Raw genomic sequence first — 23,432 nt, forward strand, 5'->3', positions numbered from 1 at the left:
TACCAAAAAGAACAATGAATTCCAGCACCTATCATCCCTCTGGGCCATCAGAGTTTATTGTGTTTCCAGCAAATTGTATCTGATCTCAGTCTGGTCATAATTGGCTTATTAATTAACGAACACTTGGAAGATGCTGTGAAAGCGCTAAATACTATACAAAACCAGCAAATATTTATATATTATTAAATGCACAAAAGGATATTTTGCAAGTCGAGTAAAATTCCTTTACTGTAGTTGCCTAGCAGTAATCAGATTAGCTGACAGTTATTCTTACAGTATGTTTAAGAACGTGAGTGTTTAAGAAATAACAACTGTGTAAATACACTAGTGAGATCAATGCAGAAAGCAATAGCTCCTCCTCGCGCTTTGACAAGCCACCAGCACAGGCTCCCAGCACGTGACGTTTGGACACGTCTGCAAAAACATCCTTATGTTTTGACACCTTACAGAATTTTCTATTATCTGAATTTATTCTGATATACATATCCAATTTTGTTCTGCAGCTCACGTGAGCAGATGCTCCTGCAAGAGTAGCTCAGTGGAAGTAATTTTGGCATTGCTGTGACTTCCAGCCTCTTTGGGGGCTCCAAGCTGCCCATTGAACATGTAGCTATCGAGCCTCCCTGAGTCACGAGGTGGGAGCAAGAGACTGTATTATATACCTGTGCTTTGGTCCTAGTAGAAGAATATTTTATTGGGTGTCACTTAACTAATCCTTTCTTGTTAATTTGCATCAGATAGTAATTGTCTTGCAAGGAACTATTGGGAACGTAATTTTTCGTTCTTTCTCGATGAATTTATCCTTTCATTCATTATGGCATAATTATCTCCTTGAGGCTTAAGTATCTGACGCATTAGAAACTACTAATGAAATCTAGGGGTGGATATGGCTTATATGATTTGTCCTGGCCACTGCATAAGATGAATATTTAAGTTTGGCATAACATGCAGACTGCACCACATGTTGATTGTATTACAGTGATTTGATTAAATGGTGTAATTCTGGGTATAGTCTAGTTTATTATTTACACATTGGTTATTACTTGAGAATTTTGGTGTGGTTTGGGCTTGGAATTGAAATGGGCTCCACTGTGGGTGCGAGGGAGTCTAAGGACATTTGAGCTCAGCTGTTCTGTGGGCTCACTGATTTTTTCACAGTATTTACAGAAGATAGCAGAGATTCAGAGGGCTAAGCTGGCAACACTGCTAATTTCAACAGAAGGAGCATTATCCTAACACTTAAGTGATGAAAGGTTTATTGACTAGATTAAAAATATTTATTGAACTATGCTGCAAATGACAATTAAAAAGCTCTGTGCATATTGTCTAAATCCCCTCAGGGTAATTATAAGCACTTGTGCTGCTGCTGCTGACTTCTGGACTGTATGTTTGTCTTGAATTAGCAGTGATGCATTTATTACTGCATCTCCTGCAGCAGCACCCAGATCCCTCTCCTCTGAGAGGGGGAGCTGAGCTGGGAGCTGCTGAGGAAGGATGTGTGCACCGGGAGTGAGAGGCGGTGGTGAGAAAGCCCTATATGGGACCCTCAGCACCTCCGCCTCCCCTGAATGCGCCCATCTTTGGTACGTTTTGCTATTCCTCTCTGTTTTCTATGCAAGTGCCTCTCTGCTAACCACGTATTTGTGCACTGCATTTGCGTGGGACATGAGCTCCTTGCTAAATTAAAACGTTCCTTACCGGCTTCCTTCTGAAGGGATGACACCCCACAGGTCCAGTCCATCTTCTGTCAGTGTGCCAGTCTAAATTTAAATTAACAATAATTATGTAAATAATCATTTGATACTGCCTACCCTCTTCTCCTTGCCATGGCCCCAGAGGTCCTTTGTGGCATTCCTGGGCAGGGTGAACCTCCCACATAGGCACCTCTAGAGAATTTTGTCCCTGGGAGTAAATAAGGGCAGATGGAGTTGGGGGACAGGGGATACCCCCATTCCTAGCAGCCAAAGCACCTTTCAGCGCTGAGAAAGCACCTTACTTTGTCAAAGCACACAAGGTTGACCTGCCCACAGATATTAATCCTCTGTGGGCTGATGCAGAAAATCTTCTTTTTCTTCAGTCTCCTTTGGGCATAAACAATTCCTGTCGTCAAGGCAGCAGGGATAGCTGGAGGCACGGGGATGGTGAGGAGCAGGAGAGCCATAGTCACTACCTCTGCCACCGGCTTCTGCAAACAGCAAGAGCAATGGGCTGCGGCAGGATGGACACAGCCACTCTCCTGCCCCATCCCACTGCAGCCGGGAGACCCTGCCACACTGCCGAGGGACTGTGCACGCCAGGCCCTGCCTCCTGGGATGACAACCGTAACCTGCTTTTTGTGTCCCTCCTTCCCCAGCACTGACTGCAGAAGTGAACAATATCGCGAAGGACCATGAGCTGCCGAGTGCTCAGAGCTGCGTTGCTTGTACTTACTTTGTGGTAGACAAATACACAGACTGTGTAGATCAATCCGAGCATGCCAATTAAAGAGAGGCCTAAAATGAACTTGAAGGCATCTCTGTAGAGTTTGAAGTTCATAGGCTTGGGGTAGAGGATGGATCTCACCAAGTCTCCTTTAGCTGTATTGAACCCTGTGTGAAGACACATGCCGCGTACTGTGAACCCGACCCAACAGCATCGTAGTCCAAATCAGTGCTGTTAGGGGACAGATAGCATTACAGCCATCAGATGGGAACAAATCTTTCTTAGAGACAACACTTATCAATTTAAATTTCAAAGAGTAAAGAGCTCCCATCAGTCCCTTGGGCTGCCACCTCCCCTCTAGAAGTGGAAAAAATGAAAGAAAACCAGTTTGCAGCACGACAGCTCTCACTGGCCCTCTGCCCACTGGCTTCGCCTGTATGACTTCTGTGCCGCAGAAGAGGACGTGTCTCCGATAGTCTTCCATGCTGTGGGTTTTCCAGGGCATCGGACTCTCCACAAGAGGCAAGGGAGTTTTAGTAACTGGAATACTTTCACCTAAGAACAATATTGTGCAACTTCACTTAAGAGGGATTTAAAAGTTTGATTCTGTGTATTAAAAAAGTGACAGCACCCTTTAGGCACTTAAACGTGCCTGATTAGCTTGGATATAGACACACACAGGTGGGTTTATGGTGACAACCATTATAATTTTAGTCTCAAAGTATATCAGCTTTCTGAGATTTTCCTGTTAACAAGTTTGGATCAAATTTTGCCCCAGCCCAAGTAGAGGCTAGATGTTCGTGTGTAACACTGACACCTATGCTTAAACAGAGCTGCTGCAAGATCAGAATCCTAAAACTCAAAAAAGATACACGTGCTGTGTATTTGAACATTTACAATTTCTGCTCCTGAGAGCATAGTAAACCTACTTGTTTTTCATACAGATAAGAAATGTACGTTACATGATGGTAGTGATCAATAACCCAAGACAACTGTAAATTTTTCAAGTCATAGTTTTCCTACTCCTGCCATGGCCTCATCTAACAAATAGTAAACAAATCACTATCAGAACAGACAGAGGCCTCTCCCTGGTGGACAACCTGCTGGGAGGTGGTAGCATTTCCTACTCCAAGGTTGTACCTGTGAGCATGCCTTCATTCACAATGCAGCTCCCATCGATCAGTACCGCATCACATGGAAGAGAAAGCTTTTTTTCATCCAAAATAAACATGTCTCCTGGGACTAAGTAACGAGACTCTAGCTTTTTGCAACCTGTAGTACAACATAAAATGAACTTCACTTGTTCACAAGTTCTGAGCAATAAGAAAAGTTTCAAGGCATGCATAACATCACCTAAGTTTTGCACTGGATGATACAAGGCCAGTGTTCCTTAGGAAAACTGACTGAAAAGCAGAAGTACTTGGGCCCTGTCTAAACATCAGCCTCCAAGTCATTGTCTTGAGTTTTGTTTAGTGTCTATAAAATACTCAGAACGAAAAAAAAAAAAAAAAAAAAAACTATCTAAGGTCCTTACCTCACCCATAACCCAAGTAGCTGCACATCTCAAAATCCTGGGAGGCAGGAAAATGCTATACTCTATTTTATAGACAAAAAAACTTGGATACAGGCAGAAAAACCCCACACCTCAGTGGGTGCCATATTTCTGGACTCCTTGAAAATCCACAAGCAACTTGACAAGATCGCAGAAGTAGTCTGTGAGAGTGCAGGAAAGCAGGTCTCTGAAGGCTAGACTTGTTATCCAGCTACTTGTTTCTGAAATTTCATTTCCAAATCCCTTCTCGATTCTTAACCCAAACTGCTAGGTTTCCCTGCATCACTGTGGAGAGCAGCACAGCTGCTCCCACACGTCTCGCTGCCCTGCTCTACCCACCTCCTCCTGCCCCCCCGCCCCGTTCCTGCTGTGATCAGCGCTCTGTATGCTCCTTCTATGGGAATCAGCACTCATTTCAACACGTTAATTATACAGGTTAGCAATTACAAAGAGACACAGATGACTCACCTTCATTCTTCGTGCAGACTGTAACCTCGACTTTGTTATGTGCCTCAACAAGGTCATGCAGTTTGGCAGATTGCTGTTGGAAAGCAGTTGGAGTGTTGAAACACCAATACTCAGATTCAGCACTATGTTACCGTTTCGTGATCATGCTAACGACACAGAAACTGAACCTGATTAAATTATCAAGGGCAGGTTTCACATCCCTTATCGAAAGTAAGGACATGAGCTCCTAGAGTTATTCTAGAACAAGCTGCTGTGACAACATGGATCTAATTTTTTATTCTCTTCCGTTTGACGCCCCTATTCCTCTCTCCACTTTGAAGGTGCTGTTTCTGGCTTGTTCCAGAGCAGCTAGAGCTTGTCTCCTTAGTTGCAATGTCAGTATTTGCAGTCCCTCAGTGGTGGATTTCTTTATGTCTGTCAGTTCTATCCAGGGATTATGAATAGAACCACAAAACTGTAGAGACTGTCATTTAAAAATCGTCACTGCAAGAAGAAAAGCAAATTCTAATTTAGCTGGGTGTCAGTACTTCGCCAGTTTTTGCAATCCAATTCAGACAATTACCTATCCTGAGATAATGATGAAGTCAACTGCCATTGCGTGGACACAGAATGTGTCATCTTGATTTAGAAACCGCAATTGCAAAAAACCTCATCCCCAAGTGCGGATTTCCTCATTAGCATTGGTCTTGTAAGGGTGTTAAACCAGTTTGAAGAATATCCTGAGGCTCCAAACGTTATAATTCTTCATGTCAAAATTACCAGTCTCACAATAAAACCAGCCTTGCCAAAGAAAGTTGAACGGACCATATCTGCTCCTGGTGCTCTGCAATACTGGGAGGTGGCACCAGCACTTTGTTTACAAAGGTGCTCTTAGAGGATTTGAGCGCCGGTTCAACGTGGGAGCGCTATGCAGCGTACAGATTTCAGCCACAGATACAAAAACGTGGTATCCGGCCAACACACCTGTGCTGGCAGTAGCCCTAGGCGCACACAAAACGCCCTGCCGAGACCAGTGCGAGGGCTGGGTAAGCCGCAGCACTGAAAGCGCTGGCGAGGTGGGGGTGCGCAGGAACGCCTGGCCAGCGCTGCACACCCTCCCTGCGTCGCCCCGGCCCTCCGAGCCCGCGCAGGGCGAGGGGCTGCACGCCGGAGCCGCGGCGGGGGAAAGCAGGGTTAGTCCAAAGCAGCCCCCCACAAGGCAATTTATTACCTCTTCCAGTAGCGTTTAATAGAGCTATAGCCTGGGAGCGTTTCTAAGGGCTGATTCTTGCCGTTCCTCAATAATTCAGTGCAGGAAAGGTTAATTCAGAGGCAATGCAAGCTGTGCCTGGTTTTGGAGCAGCCCATGAGGGCTTGGGTGAGCTTTAAGCACGACCTTTAGCTCTGTGCACCCCATAGCAGCCTTCCTTGCACCCCACTGTATGGCACATCGCACTCAGCCCATGGGAACTGTATTTTTCAGTGTTGTCCTCTAACTCATATGTTTTTCCTGAAAATTAGCAGAACAGTTACCAGGACACAAGAATCTCCAATCCATTTTCCCCAATTTCCTAAGTAGATTATAAACTTTTAAAAGTGAAAAAGGGAATGAAAAATGCTGTTAAGTCTTGGCAATGCAGAGAAGTGTCTGAAATACAGGCCTGGAGAGACTAAGATGTTGCCTACCAAGATGCTGTTCCTATCAGTTTCTTTCCCCTTTGTCTGTACTTTCATTCTCCTTGTTTCCCTCCTTTTTTCCTTACTGTATCTTTTTTCTTGTGGGTTCTGTTTGTCTGTCTGTTTGTTTTTTAACCTTCCTTGCATATTTAAAGAGGGCAGAGACTAAAGGGAGGGTTTCAAAGGGAGAGCTCTGCATTTCCAACAGGAAGCACCATGAATCTCAGGTCACCTATTCACTTATCCCAGCTGAATGAAGATACTCAGTGGCAGACAAATATTGTGAAAGACTGAACTTCATATATTTTCCTTTGCCATGGAGACAGAGGATGTCAGGCCTATCACAGATGAGTGCTTTAGTTCAAAGAATGAATGAGCTGAGACATTTGACAAATGTTTCTAAGGAACTCTATGACAAAAGTGATGAAAGAATTTGAGAATTAAAAGAAATGCTTCTTTTTTTTCATTAATACCTGCTATTCAACAAATCTTAAGAAAAAAATATGGTGGAATGCAGACTCATGGATAGATTCCACTTCCACAAAGCCTTATGAATTTACATATCAAACATCAATCCTCTTTCCGAATTCACGGGAAGTTTGAGACCACTAGGTCTGAACTTTTTACTTTTTGTAGGAATAAATCTGTAGTTATAGCACAGAATATGTAGTAAAAAATAAATAATTATCCAGAAAAACAGAGCATGGAAATAGCTACTCATTCCCTTTGCAATAAATGAAACTGTTGCCAGAATGCAGCACGGGAAGCCGACAGGCTGAGCGGCAGACTCACCTGCCTGAGGTCGTACACGGTTAAGCCAATAGAAATGATCGACAGGATTATGATAGCCACAGAATATTCAATATAACCTTGGCTCAGCCACAGAGTGAGGGTGAAGGCTTGGAACACATAAAAGGGGTTTAAAATCTGCAAACACAAATGAAATACTTGTCAGGAGATGGCCATAACACGTCAGGAGCAAACAAGTGTGAAAAGAGGCAAGAACATTTCATTATAATGTTTACAAGTCTTAAACACTAAAGGATTGTGTTGCTATCACAGGCCAAATTTCTCCACAGTGGTTTCAGAGCATTAACAGACTGTCTCCTAACTTACCAGTTTACACTCCATTCAAGTTGTTTGCAATTAAGAGCTGTTGCTAGCCAGTTACTATGCAGCAGCAACTATGCTGGCCAGCTTAAACTCATTTCCCACTGCAGCCATCTCACAAAGACGATCTTACCATTTTGGATTTTCTGATCTTCACACAAGAGTCACTATCCAACGTGAAAGAAAGAAAGGACTGATTTGCTGTAAATGTTTTTAATACTTTGCAATTTTAGAAAGCATCACTGTGGATATGACTTCTATGAAAAATAAAAATGATGATGAAGAAACTAACTGAGGTTTGTGAAGCCATTAGATAATCAGTTTTAGACTATAGCCATTGTGAAGGCTTGATTCCTCACATTTGCACACTTTTGGCTACTGTACGTGATGTCAGCCTTACTGGTACTAATAATCATAGACTTGAATGCATTATATCAAAATCAGTAACTAGCTCTACTGAAGTCTATACCTGAGAATATAATTTTGGTTATTGTGGTATCAAACTCGAAAAATAATGGCAGTAGATGAATTTTTTCTGAGCATTGACCACTACTTGTCCATCCAAACAAATGAGACTTGCCTGTAGAATTAATATAACCCAAATAGCCAGTGAAAGAGCTATTGGCATAAGATTAGAACTGAGATGAAATACTCCTCTGACAAATTTCATCCCTCAATGAAAATTTAATGCATTTTGACATTCACCAGGACAAAGAGACAGACACTAAATCAGGATGCCAGTCCTCAGCCACTGAAGCAGTATCTGGACAGAAATATCATAGCCTTATGAGGCCTACTCTGCCTCCAGGCATGACCATTAAAATTTCAAACATGAAGCCTCAAACCTGAATGGAAGTGCAAAGTTCATATTAAAAAACCATTTTAAAGTGCTAGACTGGAGTTTTCTTCAAGACCATCTCCAGGGGACAGTGAAAAGCTGGAAAAACCAAGTCAAATGAATTTCAGGAAGCCTGGAGATTTTCATGTGTTTTGTAGGGTATTTCAAACCAATTCCACTTATGCTTCTGACTGCACTGACGCATGATACATACTAGATTTGATTCCCATCGTTCATAACTCTCACTACTTTAAAGACATTTGTATAGTATCCATAGTCCTTTAATGTGTACACATATAATGCACTGCTTGCAAAAACTCTGCTTATAAGCTAGTAAAATATATATCCAGCATCTCTAGATATCAATTCATCAAGTAACCGTCCACATATGCATCTCTCCTCTTATCCACAAGATGCGTTTGTTTTGTTCTCTGTAGAAGATGACTAATGTTACAGTGGGTCTTCTCTGCTTACACAGACAACAAAATTGACTTGTCTCTATGTCATATGAAAAAAGGAAGTTACTAGACAAATAAAGCATTTTAAAAATATTAATTTTGTGTATACTTACTTCTATTCTAAAGCACATACACATAACAGCAACTGTGTAGCACTGTGTAGGGAGACCAAGAGTTTAGGATACAGAATCAGAGGTCCCACTTCTTGTTCAGAAGGCAAAAGCAGTTTAAGATGATAAAATGTTTACCTAGTGCAGTACTTGGGTAAAAAAAAGTTACTTTCATTCTTAAATTGTGTCTCCATGTGTGGCTCTTAGTATGTGTCTCTATGGTTGCATTTCTCCTTCTGTGACTGGAGTGCTCTGATGGACATTTGTCCAAGCAAACAGTGTACTTTTTGGATCACTGAAGCGTTTTCCTCCATATCACATTGTTTTACTGTTGGACTGTCTCCATTCAAAATACTGCATTTGCCTCCAGAGATATGAGTTCATAGTCTGAAGTCGCACAGCTGCACCGTTGGTGTGTGTCTATCTGCAGTCAGATCAAGACTCCTTGCTTATCTTGGCATAAACCGAGTGAAATGTAAATGTCACTGTTGAAGTTGAAGGGAGGCGTTTCTGCCCCTCTACTCAGCCCTGGGGAGGCCTCATCTCAAGTACTGTGTCCAGTTCTGGGCTCCCCAGGACAAGAGAGACACGGAGCTACTGGAGAGAGTCCAGCGTAGGGCTACGAGAATGATCAGAGGGCTGGAGCATCTGCCCTGTGAGGAACGGCTGCGAGAGCTGGGCCTCTTCAGCCTGGGGAGGAGACGACTGAGGGGGGATCTTATCAATGTGTACAAGTACCCGAAGGGAGGGTGTCAAGGGGATGGGGACAAACTCTTTTCAGGTGTCCCATGTGACAGGACAAGAGGCAATGGGCAGAAATTGAAGCACAGGCAGTTCCGGATGACCGTGAGGGGGAATTTCTTCCCTGTGAGAGTGACCTAGCCCTGGAACAGGCTGCCCAGAGAGGCTGTGGAGTTTTCTTCTCTGGAAACATTCAAGGCCTGCCTGGATGCAGGCCTGTCCAACATGCTGTAGGTGACTCTGCTTGAACAGGGAGGGTTGGACTAGATGATCTCCAGAGGTCCCTTCCAACCTTATTGATACTATGATTCTAAGTTACTTCCAATTTATACTGCTGTTGAGGCCAGAAGTAAGCCCCTCAGCAGCATTTCTGATGCTTTGTGCTACGTTTGCTACATTGCTACATTAGTTATACCAATGAAATTTCACAGAAGACAATTATCAAGAGTCAACATGAAAGGAGGACATAGACCATAGCTATGGTCTACCCTAGCAGTTGCTCTCCAGCTGCATGTTACTGCTCAGTCACAGTGCAAGATCACCCAGCTTATGACAGATGTTCAGTTAGGAACATGGGGTAATATAGGGGAGAGCGAGGGCATTCGTCCTCCAAACTACAGCTCTCTGAGTAGGGAGACATTCATAAGGAGAAGTTTAGGTGTTGTAAGTATACAGCATGTATTCTGCTAGCTACACATTCTTCCCAACAATCTTTTGCCAGGAAACATGTTGAAAATATTACCATCATTTATAGCCATAAAGATGACTCATCAACTTTTCTCCATGGCTTATGCCTGTGAGGCATCAGTTGCCCCATCCTAGAGCACCAAAGTGAAGTCTTGGAAACACATTACATCTGCATCACCAAAAGGCAGTCAAACTTACCAACCTCTTTAAAAAGTAATTTCCAAATGGGGCGAATTTCAACTTCGATGGTATTAGGCCCACACACCAGCTGCCTGTAAGAAGATAAAGAAGAGTCCACAGTGCTATAGATTTGTCTTGTAGGATAAGACTTCATGCAGAAAACCACACACAAACTTTAATCCTTATACCTAAAAAAGTAACTCCTGGAGGCACAGGTGGCTGAGCAGGACAAATGTCTGAGGCTGAACAATTAAAAAAGATTCTACTTAGAAGACAAAATTTGCTTAATTTTTTGATGAAAATGTCTTTGGGTTTCTGCTAAATGCTGTTACAACCTTTTCTGAGGACTTTTAAGGAGATCCTGGCAAAAGAAGTCAGACAGCATTTGCTGTGCTCTAAATCCCAGCCAGAGCTGGTAGCATTTTCTCCAGACTTACCCTAGCATTACTCAGAACAAAACAAGATCAGTAAGGTGAGAGGATAATTTTCCATATTTTTGAAAATTGCCCATGTCATTTACACTACTTTACCATTAAGGTAAGTAGCAGGAAGCTCACATTGATTTAAAACTTACTGTCTTAAGTTCATAGTAAGTTCATGTTTACTTAAATCTGAAAAACACTCATCAGGAAGGAAATCATGTAGACTGTACCTCATTTTCTGTTCTTCCCTTGTCAGGCCAGCTCCAAACTTGTGATGTATATTGTGACATGTGTTACTGTCCTCTAACAATCTAGGATGACAAGAGAAGTTCAGGCAAGGGACTTCCCACCCACAAAGGGTTCTGTAACAAGCTGTTCACACTCACCCAACTTTCTTGAACTCTTTCACAGAAAAGTCCCAAATATAACGGATTTTCTGCACCTGGATACATCTCATCTGGAAGACCAAATAGCAAAAATTCCCTTTTCCATTAAGGGAAAACTATCTCATTGTATTACAGACACTCTTTTCCATGATCTAGGGAGAAACTTCAGCTCATGTGAATGTGATTTGAAGGAAGATGCTGGCAGAGCATCTTCGGGAGCTTGCAGGTGCCTAGGCTCTTATACTTCACTCACCATCTCCTTGCTTCTTCTCCTCCATGTTACAGATTACTTACCTTCAACTGTGGCTTCATTATGGCTCTGTTTATAACAGAATCTTTATCAGCTACAAGAAGACTATCTGTTTTACTGCCCTCGGGTAGCAGCGATGTGGACAAATCAATCCAGGTCACCTTTTTCCTGGAGTACCTTTGAAACTCATCCTAGAGAAATAGAGCAGAGTTCAGTGACAAGTCCTAAACATTGCCTGTGATAACATTTCCTGATTCTGAGAAGTCTTTATGACATTCCCAGAGAACTGCAAAACTGTGGATTTGTTGCAACTATAGAAAATGTAGGCCCATAGTAACAGGCATTTTGTTGTCCATGTTTTAGTTGCAATGAGGAAAACACTTCGAAGTGAATTTCCCAGTCATCTCCATTTGCCTTGATTCATGCTGCGGAGCAATTTTAGAGTACAAGAAACTAAACCAGAAGATGTATTTCAATAGCTCCTGGGTATTCAGCCTACAAGACCAGAACAGAGCTAACTGGAAGTGAAAACCCTCTGAAACAGTTTTGTGTGGACATCCGGTCCTCAGCACCAACTAATTTGCTTTACAGACTCACTTCTATCTTGTTATACCTGTTACATACCCACAGGCAAAGGCAACTCAGATTTACTGCTACAGATGTACTTATCAGAATGAATTGTCCTTTAACCAATACAGCTTGATGTAACTAGTTACAAGAAACAATAGGTTACTCATTAAGTGGTTTAAGTGCATTTACATTAGGGATCTCATTGTGGTATTGAGTGTTAAGTGTATGTTAAGTATTTGCTCTGGTAGAATTGTGTTGGGTTTTAGTTTACAGTGATGGTGTCCTGGAATATAATTAATGTCTAAAATTCAGTTTTCTAATGTCCAGTTCTCTAAAATCCATCCCCTCAGCATTTCCCAACAGGTTTAAAGCAGAAACACTAACAGCTGCAACTTCTGAAGATGATCCCTCCTCCAAAGCTATTCGACTATCCCTTGTACGTAAGGAAAAGGAACAGGCAGTTATTGTATAGAAGATGCTATTGAGAGAGAACAACTGCTGGATCCTGCAGCTGGACAGCCAGAAATGAAGGAAGACTACCTGGTATTCAGCCTTCAGACAAAGTACCCAGGTTATTGTTATGATAACCAAAATCTTATACGCAGTGCTTTGAACTCTGCAAATGAAATCAGTTGCTCCTGTAAAGCCTTACCACTCCACTTCCAAATACGAAAAATGCTACTAATCTGCTACATCATGCTGGCAAAGAAAGACAGGTTGCCCCATTCATGGAAACAATAGGTTCTGCTGATAAGAATAAGCTGTAAGAGTCCACCTACTGTTGTCCTAAGCAGCACAGTATCTGCTTCTTCCAAGCTGCAGGGGATGCAGTTTGCCCACACGTCCCATTCTGGCTTCCAGTAAAACAGCAGTAGCAGAGCCCCGCAGGACAAGAAACACCCAGCAATGCACAAGGCCTTCCGGTAGCCTTGCGCTTTGTAGCCAAATATCTCCTGCAGAGCAAGGAGAAAGCATTTTTATTAATAAGCTTGACATTGGCATTTGTTCATCAGGGTAGGAAGTACACGCTTATTGAAAAGAAAAGCTGTTGACTGAGGCCCTCTAAAGCCCCAAGGTCATTTTCAGAAATGAAAGAACTTGCTGACTGCTATAATATAATTAAGGGTACAGCAGAGCTACTGAAACGAAGTTGCTGCCAGTTGGCTGCCAGGTGAAAGGAGCATTTTCATATCAGCTCTCTCCTTGGATTTCTGAAGAATTAACTTGATTCTGCAGCTTTTACCATCAAGATTGCAGCTGGCCTGTTACAGTAATGTGTCACTTGACTACTGCTGTACCACCACGTCATCCTATTTGTCTGCAACCAAGGAGGGTGTCACTGTGTGAACTTGGTGCCAATTGCCAAAATCCAACTTGCAGAAAAGGAATGGAATCTCCCTCTAGAAAGGTATAGCTCTCAAGCGGCTCCTCTTCTCCTGTGTCTGGTACTTACGTGTTATTTTCCACCATAAATACCATATCTTGAAAACATCTTAAGGGCTCTTTCAGCTCACTATATTCTGAACCTCCACCTTAGTTCTCAGGTGATATGTCACCTTTGCTATTTGTCTTTCCACTTTGACAGCCCAATACTCTTGAGTACTCATAGTGGTGCTCCATTGCCCATAAAGGAGATTTGTAAGTCCCTATGTCCTGCTTTGTTTTCCCCTCCCTCCTCTCACTTAAAACAAGTTTTGAATTCTTTTATGCTTTGGTTTGGTTAGTTGCTTGTGGGGCTAACAATAACTTTATTGCCTATAATGCAACTAGTCCTTCCCTATGCTTGGGAGTCTGGATGTACCACTCGCTGCTGATGGTGCTGCAGCACATGCCTGTGCAAGAAGGTACAGAGCAACACGATATCATCACCACAGTAAAATACCTAACCCAGACCACAGATGATAATTACTGATCCACCCACAGGTTAGCAGACACATGATGCACTTGCCCTTGAGAAGTTTTTGAGCAAGTCTATAGATGTGGGTAGAGTTAATTATTGAAAGGAAATGTTCTTATTTTTCTATTCTTAGCTATATTGAAGACTGAAAGCTTTCCAGAAAAGCTTGCCAATTAAAGTGCACAATAAAATGGGGGCAATGCAACCTGTTATCGAAACAGCTTCTGCATTTGGGAGGTGAAAAGGTCATTTGAAATTGTAAAAAAAATTTCAAAATCTGCATCTGAATTGGAATGTCTGCTCAGGTTACACAGGTTCAACTTCAGGCATAATTTTAAAATGATTTAAAGACAGCAATGTAAGCACCTATCTAGGTTTAAGAACACAATTAACTTGATTTGTCTGAACTCAGATCATGATCAACAAACTAAGCTGAAATCAATGCAGGTCATGTAAAATGTAGATAATCATGGAGCCCTTAGTACCAAGCTGATAAAATTCATTTCAAACAATCTCAGTAGCTTTTAAATATGCAACTCTTTTGTATACAAAGTATTATTTCTTTAAAGGTCACATAAATTTAAATTAATAACTACAAATGTTGTTTTAAAGCTTGGAGGACAAACCAGTATCCACAACTTAGAAAATCCATAACAATTTTCATTTGTTTGACTTAATAATGAGATTTCTTTAAAAATACACTCAAAATGCAGTCCTGGAAAGCAGGAAGTCTGTTGTAGCTGTGGCTGGAATAGCAGGAGGTGCATGAGACCACAGCTCGTTCACAGCTGTGGAGAGGATCTAGAAAGGCCTAGAGGGGATAAAGTCTGAAGTCAAAGGTGGAGCCAAGGCTTTGGAAGAGCTGCTTCATTAAAGCTGGTTGAACATAGGGCTGGGAGACAGCACTGAGATCATTCAAAGATTTCTAGCATGAACTAAACACATGCTCCTGCCTAGATGCTCTAGCACATGACTGTATGTTAAGCATGTAACTGAGAAATCAGAACATGCCTCAAACACATGATGGAAGATAACCATCAAGGTACACAATACAATGTCCAAAGGAGCTGATTTTAAAGGGACAATACGGTGACATGTATTTCTTTGCATTCAGGCTGCTGGAGAAGTGTTTCCTTCCCACAGGCTGTATGATCCCCAGCACAGCTGGGTCACACGTGGTCCTCACCAGTCTGCCCAGGGCAACCTGCATCTCAAGGCTGAGCTTGAACTCAGTCTTGTCATTAAAGGAATGAGCCTGAGTCCCTGAGAGGCAGGAGAGGCAACCTCGGTCGTTGCAGTCAGTAGCGATATGCAAATGCCTAAGCGGCCAGCTCTGGAAGGTGCACAAGCCAGCCAGTGTCCCTTGAGACCTGGTAGGGGCTAGTCAGTAGTTTTGGCCTCAAGTCCAGAACGAGTGGAAAGGAACATCCAGCCTTAGCACTGCAGGCATTAGCAACAGGGAGTCATGAAAAGTATCTTGTAGACAAGTCTTTGATGGAAAAATAGCTCCCCAGTCACCTAGGACCCCTCAGAAGCAAGTGCTGAGTGATCCTAACAGAGAGGCCCCAAAAGAACCTTTAGAAGAAAATATAGACTTAGAGCCAGGTGAAACCCAGCCAGATGCCTTCAGCTGATGGACTACCACAAACAATATAATGAAACCTGGTGAAACCAGCTGGGCTATGTTCGGATTCCAACGGCAGCTTCATCATTCCCAAATTAGTGCTACTGCACTTGCTTAGCATCTCAAAGGGCATTATCGGCCCCATGTCCTACCCCTTATCAGCTGGATCATCCAGCACAGGCAATGTACAAAAGAAGTCTGTGAGAGAGTACAGGCTATCCCCAGAACCTGCAGGTTTAACAGTCATGCATTACAAGAGAGCACTGAAGGCAGGAACTAAGAGAACTAACAGTTCATTGCTGCTCTGCCCTACCAAGCCAGGACCTGTTTTAAGAAATATTTTCCAGAAGTACAGTACCTGGAAATGAGACTGCTCTAGCTCTAGCAAACAGGACGCTATGAAGTAGTCTTATGAAAAGCAGTGCCCAGCCCAAGTTAGATGCCTTACATAAGGCAGGCTGCCTCAGCAGCTTCAAGGGCAGAGCCAGGGCTCTTCTCTGCCAGCAAAAATGCAGCCATTAGCCAGCCAGGGCAAGAGAGATGTCTCCTGGATTTGAGTACAGCTCAGCTGAGGAGCCCAGGCACTCAACTAAAAAACTGCTTGTGGCAACAGCCTTATTTCATCCATCCATCCATCCAGGTGTTCTGTTCTCCTTACAAAGTCAGCGCACTCACTGCTTCTTATGCTAGTAGGAATATACATGACAGCCACCAACACATGCCAGCTAATGACCTTCCACTGAAAGACACTGTTTGTAGCAACCAATGCAACGTAGACAGAAAATCACTAGCTGAGTCCTTACCTGTCTTCCAGGACAAGATCTTAATCTTGTGCTGAATCTAGGCTGCTATAACTGCCCCAAGCTCCCTAACTAAAGCAAGCTCAGGGGCGTCCCATATCAGCAGCAAAACTCAGCAAAGATCTACTGAAAAAAACCAAGCAAGCTGAAGCATTGCTCTTATTAGTACCCCCACGAGGACTCCTGCTGTAGAGACACAGGTGTGTGCTGCAAGACAGGTTCTCTATCACCTGTGCAAACCCAGAGCACCTGTGTCTCCACAGAGGACGTACTTTCTCAGTTTCTGGGTCTGGGCAAATAATGACATTGTGGAGATGCTGGGAAGCAACAGCTAGCTGTAATCTGCATGCAGAAGACAGAAGACTCTGGCTTTGGGGAGAGCATGCTGCTGTGCTTCCAATGCATGCATCACATACACATGTCTAGCAAATACAGATACTGCATACCTGTGCAGAGACATCTACTTCTGTGCATTGGCAATATGTGGATTCCAGTTGTTCTCTGCACAGACTATTGAGGAGAAAGTCTTCCTCCCACCCTCACTAGAATCACTATAATCACAACGTGTTAGCAGGTAGAGGAGGTTTCCATTTCACTATGTTTGCAGGGCACTCCTTCAGCACAGCCATTTCAAGCTGCTGCACAAACATGACCACCACAATCAAAGACAGAAGGTATATTCGATATAGCATTAATTAAGTCTTCTAAGAGCAAGTTTTGCTCTGTAAGTGCTTCTATAAAAAGTTGAAGAACAAGTGATTCCTGCCATAAGAGTAGCAGTAGACTTTGCTCTTCTGCCCAATCTTTCTAGACCTGTCAAGCATCAGACAAGACCCTAACATGTCAGGAGGAATGATTTAATCACTGCTCTGGAGAATTATCCTGGATGAAACTCCTTTTTAAGCATCTTTTCTGTGATGTGCTTTCTGATGATACGATGACCCGGTAAGGGAAAGGATATTTTTGTATTAGAGAGACACAATTAGATTGGAATAGACAGTGGAAAAGACAGTGGGAAAGCAACACTCCTCCTTGACCTGATGAGCAAGGAGATCTCTTCCATGTTTCATGCCTTTGGACTGAACTGGTACTTTCCTCACTTAGTCTTTACTTGGCAAAGACTAGTCTCTAAGTCAGCAAAGACTGATCCAGGCTTTTGCCTTCACCAATACTATGCCAAAGAGATTGTCCCTGATGAGGAGCAAAGACAAAGAGGAATCAGAGGCATATCAGAAATGAGCCTATGGGAAAAAGGATGTGCAAGAAAATCCAAACTCAGCAAAGTCCCTCACTCCTTACCAGCTCATTTTCTTCATCCTTGTTGAGAAGCATATAATGATCCTTCCAAAACTTTTTGTCCATCAGCCTGCGTTGTTTTCAGCTCTGGATGTTCTTGCTGGTTGGGAGCGAGCAACATCAAGTGCTGTTATTGACTTGGAATCAATGAAGTGTTAAGTTTAGCTCTCACCATGGTTCTCCCTGCTGCCTTTGAACGTCTCACAGCACATACGTTTCCTACCAGGCTCACAGGAGAGGGAGGAAAATCCACCTTCACATGTAAAGCTCTTAAGTATCTGGCTTACGTAACATCTCTGTTTCTCTGCCTCCTGTCATTGATATGCTTGCCAGAGTGGAAAAAGCTGTGAGCAGAGTACCAGAGGCAAAGGGAGGGAGGGCCCCTGGGAACCCACTCCAGTGCCGGACAGGCAGAGGGCTGTGGGCAGAGCTCAAAAGGAAATCAAGACGTATGAGAGCGGAAAGGGTGGGAGAGTGCCAAAGACTGCGGAGAGCTTATCCCAGAGCAGCCATGTTAGTTTGGGGGTTATTTCCAATATACCAGAGAAAGGCACCTAGCCTGGGGACAAGATTTGGTTTCAGACCAGTAAAGGTGCATGATGGAGCAGTGATTTTTAGATGTAGATCACCCTCCCCACTGCTTGTGGCTTTGTCTCAAACCAGCATGTTGGTTCAAGCTGTTCAAATTACAAGGAAAGAGCAAAGGGGCTGGGTGACTAATCTGGAGAAACCCAGCTGATCAACAGGACATCTGAACTACACCAGAAGTGAACTGCTGCAGGGCAGAGAGAAAGAGAGTGGCTCCTACCATCACTCCTTCCAGCAGGGGCAGGAGCTACAGGCAGGCTTTGAAGCCCTTTTGTGTCTCTCCTATTCTCTTGTACCCCAGTTCGCAGTGTTGTCAGAGATGTTTTTCAGGCATTAGCCTGAAATTGTTCTGTCTTCCCCCCCACCATTCTCCTTCTGTTACAGAGTCTGAGAACAACCATTTATCCTGGCAGGGAAAACATGCTGTGCTTTTACCATGATAAAAAGTGCATATTTGTGCAAATAGAAACAACAACCCTGACTTTGCTCAGACTGTTAAAAACCCTGCTTGGCTCAACCAGGGGAAAGAAAGTCGCTACCACTGATGGGATCAGGGGATTTAAAATCCATAGAGAGATATAGTCCTTGTGCACAGATGTTTTTCTCCACTGATGGCAAATCAGGAATTCTTCCAAATTCTCCTTTTTCTAGGTAGGAGAGAGAATAGTGTCCAGGGACTGCAATGATTGATGTCTAAATTCCTCTGTGTCTCTCAAAATCTGCAGATTTGTCCTGGAAAGTACTCAAGCAACTGAGAGAAGCACCTTTCCGGAAACAGACAACTATGGAAATGAAACCATTTTTTTCATGCTTCTTGCCTTTGAAACAGGCTAAGAAAAGGCCCCAGGATAACCCAAGAGCAATTGTCACTATGCTGCATCCTAAGAGTCTGCCTGGGGGAGGCTTTGCATTTTCCAACCAGATCCATCTTTGTGGGGTTCTGCCAGCTGCAGCCACATCCATCAAGACCTCATGAATCAGCAAAGATGGACCAAACACTGGAAAAGCCAAAAAATCAGTGGTGGTGGTGGGGGGAAATATATATATTTTTAGCAAGAAACCTTGTACTAGAAAATCCATTGTAATTCTTAACTGTCTAGAGACTGAAGTGAGACATATTTCAGCATAAATAAATAGTCTCCTTTCATTTCTATCTGTTATCCAAGAAGGCATCAGCAAGCTTGTACACCACATTGTTCACGTATGGGAAAATGCGGAAGAACGTAGAGGAGATAGGTGATGGAAGCTAGCCAGACAGTTTAATTGGAAAAGGAGCATTAACAGGGCATGTTGACCCATAGTCACGAAGCAGAGCCTATCCCAGTGTGGCACTACACCTGGGCTTTCAATCAAGATTAGTGGTGAGCTCAGCATGCTTATTGAGCGTGTGTATAGTACATAAAAGTGTAAAAAGTACATCGTTCTTCACCATGGACTGATGCTCCGCAGTGCCAGAGACTCTCCCATGTTGTTGTTGTCTTGATTAGCAAATCTCTGGGGAACCCCGCTCAGACACAGAAGTAATAAACGCTCATCGTCGACCACAGCGTGCCTTGCATTTGTGTATCTGTCCCTGCCGGGAGTCCAGGAGTTGCCCCCGCCTTACCCTTACAGTTCATATTCTGCACATCAGCCATTGTCATGCTGCTTCTAGGATGTGATACGCTCCCTTGTCATCCCACTCCCTTGTTTAAGAAATGCACATTTCTTAGGTTCTGGGTAGCAGTGGCTTTTCTGCCCTTTCTATAGCGTCCTCCAAGGACATTCCTGTGCCAAAAAGCTCATACACAAAGGGATAAAGTGCAACCCATGGTGAGAAGAATGATCACCTGATATTAGCCAACAGCCTCTGTAATCTTCCAGTGACTCAAGTAAGGTATTATTTTCATGGTAGTTTTACTGGTTCTCTGTACTTGTATTTTGATTATGTTAGGTAAACATGACACAGCAGTGTCAGTCAGGACTTATATTTATTCAGTCACACCTGTACTTTTTCTTGCTTATTTCCTGCTGGTTTTGCATTTCTTCTGATGTTCCCATCATTCTACTCTTCTCTGTCTCCTTCACTAGGTTCCAATCTGGTTTACACTTACAAGTGGTATGTGTCTAACACTTAAGTTATTCAAAACATTTAACCGAGTAGAAATGCTGAACATAGGCCGTTGAAAGGCAACATCATGCTTTGATTTTGAACCCTTTGCTCCATTGTCCTATCCTTACCAGTCACCTTCTTACTCTAAATACTCTTATTCTAGGTCTGCCCAGGCGTGCCCAGCTGTCACAGAGAGTGGATTATCAGAGTGCAGTCCTAGTAGAAGTCCAAGACTAACACCTCTAGAGCTTGTAAATAGACCACAGCCTTAATAACTGCATTATTCATCTTATCCACAAGTGATGGAGCCAAGTGAACAAAACTGACAGATAACTTAAAAGTCATCCAGGTTCGTCCTGGTCTCTTGAGAACTGTGGCTGAAACATGCTGTTAGTAAACACAGTGAATTTCCTTATAACAGCAAAAGAAGTCAAATGTTCAATGGGTATCTGCAGGCACCATGCATAGTTCGGGTAAAAGAGGTTTTGTAGTGTACCACTATAACACTCCACATGTCCGGAGCCACCCTGCTGGAGGGGACAGTGGGTTAGTTCAGACAGGATGCCACCCTTTGGGGGCCAGGCCCAGTACTGGGCTAGCTCATCCATGGAGAGCTCAGGTGGAGAGTGCTGCTCTGCGTGGTGGAGATGGGACACTTTAGCTGTACACTCACTCGCTGGATGAGATGGAGAATTGCTGTAAAACACACCCATTTTCAGTAAAGCAAACAAAACACAGCACTTGCATGCAGATGGTCTGAAAGAGTAAAAAATGATCCAATATAGCTCTCTGGAGCAGCTCCATCTCCTGACAGTGGGTTTGTTACACCAAGCTGGGCTCAGACCATACAGCAGGCTGCCAACTTAGTTACCTTATTGGCTTACTGCACTGTCGACTTGCAAAGCTATGTGCAGGAGAGAGACTGCGGTGTAGTGCAGGGAAGGTAGCTGGAGTCTATTGGATCTCTGCCTTGACTTTTCGGGCACTGAAGATGTACAGCACAGTCAGGTATTTCAGACAGCAAGGGGAGTAAGGGCAAGGTGAGAGCCCTGGAGAACTTGATCAGAGCTCTGCCTTCGCCATCGTTCCCCTGAGATGCTAGGCAAGATTGCTGATTGAAATTTTGCGTATGAATCACTCGTAGCCTTCCTAACTGACATGTTGAACCTGGAAGCTGTGCCTCTAGCTTTCCTGGAGGGCAGAAGAGAAGAAGACCCATCCTGAGGGCAATCCAAACCACTCCAGTTTAACTCCAGCCTTGAATAGGTCCTGGAGACAGAAAACACCAGTCCATCTTCACCTGCTTAGTCAAGCACAGGGCATCTTGGCAGATCCTGAGCCGGACAAATCTAAAGGGCAACAAGCTCCCTGCCCACAGCCACAGCACATGATGAAAGGAGGCAAGGGGGAAAGACAGGAGAGAGACATGCTGGAGCAGCCTGTCTTTTTTATCCTCCCACATTTCACAACTTGAATTCTCTTCCTTATTTGTGTATAGCAAGACCGACCTTACTGTTCTTCAGTTTATTTTTTTCTTGTTTGTGCACTTAATAAAGCTCTACTTTCATTTAAGCACCAGGTGCCCATTCAGCCACAAGGAAATGTGAAGCTGTAGCCATGCCAAAAGGTTCTGTTGAAGTATGAAGAAACCAGTAGGTAATCTACGGAGTGTAGTAAAATAGCACCCTTTGTCCCCAAAGAAGCAAAAATAGATTTATAATTAAATTGATATTTATTTCAACAAATAAATCAGTCTATGTTCTATGTAAACTATACAGTTAATTAGGCACAAACTATTCCACACAAATAAGCAATCTTATCTCCCTAGGAGTTTAAAGGGTAGGTAAAACAAGCATTTAATGTCCCTTGCCTGTAACAATACAACATGTTCTTGAGTATTCACTGTCCACATTACAGGATACATGCTGGTAATCAGCCACTCATTCCAGCTGCCTTCCAGGGCATAGAGGGTGCGTATGTGACATTCCTCATTTCTGCTGGGTTTGGGCTGCTCCTGGGGACTTCTCCATTTCTGCTGGGGATCTTGTCAGTGGCCGGGGCCCATTCCCTGTGGCACAAGTTTTCAGATGCAGGGCAGAGGGTAGACATCATCAGCCTATGGCATTTGCAATACTGTCATCCCCAAACCTTGCAAGTAGTACTGTTGTGCCTTCAGCCCTTTAAAAACTCTTTCTGTCACAAGGACATGGCCACCAAACCTAACACAGAAAACTCCACATGTCCCCATGTTGTTCCCTGAAACATACGCTTACCTGACTCCACTAACAGGCAGGTCACTGGGACAGAGAAGGACAGGTCTGGTTAATGGATGCCTGTTCTGCTCAGAGCCTTGGACTTAAGCTCTAGGCTGTCAAGGCCACGTTTCTCATTCTACCAGCTTGGTCAAAAAGATGGACTGGTCCTGTCTGGCTTGTGCTCTGAAAGGCTCCGAAGGTTTAATGGTAGCAACAACACAGCATCCTGAGATGGAGGTCAAGGCCCTTGTGTATGTTGGCATATGGTGTTGCAATGTGCACTGTGTAACGGCAATCACAAGGAGGAACTGAGTGGCAGGGCTGGAGAGTCAGACCAAGGAATTGAAGGCCAATAGTAGTGCCCATGGGTGCAGTTCCTGTGACCTTTTGCAGAGCTTTGCTGTTTTACAGTGACAAGAAACCCTCTCTAGCATGTGAGTGGCAACTGAATGCTACTGGAAGTTCTAGCAAAACTTTGTTCATCTGAGGAATGGCTGAGGGAGCATAGCTGGTTTACATGGGTAGAGCTACTGAATCAGATTTACCTGACTTTGGGTGGGGTTGGGTGGGATGCGGAGAGGTGTAATGAGACATCAGGTAAACATGTGTATCCTGCTCTCTAAGCAGCTTCCCAGATATGAAAGCACCCTTTCTATCTGGCACCTCCCATGTCATCTGCAGGTTCAGAAAGGGCTTGTTATGATCTCCGAGTGTCTTCTTTCTCTCTCCAGCATCATTTCTCCTTTAAGTAGGATGCTCCTTTACCTGGAGCTATCTATCAGGTGGCTAGGCACAAATGCACAGTGAAGGGGACACTTGTATCCTAACCATGTCTGCTAGTGAGCCAGGAAGAGGTTTAGTAGTTAGATTCAAACAAGATATAAATCAACGGCAATTTGTCTCTATGGTTGTTTCTCAATTCCCTATGACTTCTTGTATCTACAGTGAGCTGGAACAGCCACTCAAAGGCATTCACAAAATACTAATTAATTTAACAAGCCTGCCACAACAACACCTCCTTTGGTCACTGG

The 23,432-nt window shown here is 43.5% G+C and overlaps 1 protein-coding gene across 1 annotated transcript in view; it reads right to left on the reverse strand.

The window, feature by feature from the left end:
- Positions 1–17,532, reverse strand: part of LOC134144263 (probable cation-transporting ATPase 13A5) — a 35,344-nt gene extending 17,812 nt beyond the window's left edge. The window contains exons 1-13 of the mRNA XM_062583048.1: positions 17,470–17,532; positions 12,629–12,802; positions 11,324–11,470; positions 11,030–11,100; positions 10,874–10,954; positions 10,244–10,313; positions 6,890–7,024; positions 4,442–4,514; positions 3,562–3,693; positions 2,806–2,976; positions 2,431–2,588; positions 1,997–2,185; positions 1,699–1,760 (exon numbers count right to left, since the gene is read on the reverse strand). Coding sequence (XP_062439032.1) covers positions 1,699–1,760; positions 1,997–2,185; positions 2,431–2,588; positions 2,806–2,976; positions 3,562–3,693; positions 4,442–4,514; positions 6,890–7,024; positions 10,244–10,313; positions 10,874–10,954; positions 11,030–11,100; positions 11,324–11,470; positions 12,629–12,802; positions 17,470–17,532 — 1,526 coding nt within the window. The remainder of the gene's footprint in view (positions 1–1,698; positions 1,761–1,996; positions 2,186–2,430; positions 2,589–2,805; positions 2,977–3,561; positions 3,694–4,441; positions 4,515–6,889; positions 7,025–10,243; positions 10,314–10,873; positions 10,955–11,029; positions 11,101–11,323; positions 11,471–12,628; positions 12,803–17,469) is intronic.
- Positions 17,533–23,432: the final 5,900 nt, after the last annotated feature.

Source organism: Rhea pennata, chromosome 9 (assembly GCF_028389875.1).
Source record: "Rhea pennata isolate bPtePen1 chromosome 9, bPtePen1.pri, whole genome shotgun sequence".
In the NCBI taxonomy this organism is placed as follows: Eukaryota; Metazoa; Chordata; class Aves; order Rheiformes; family Rheidae; genus Rhea; species Rhea pennata.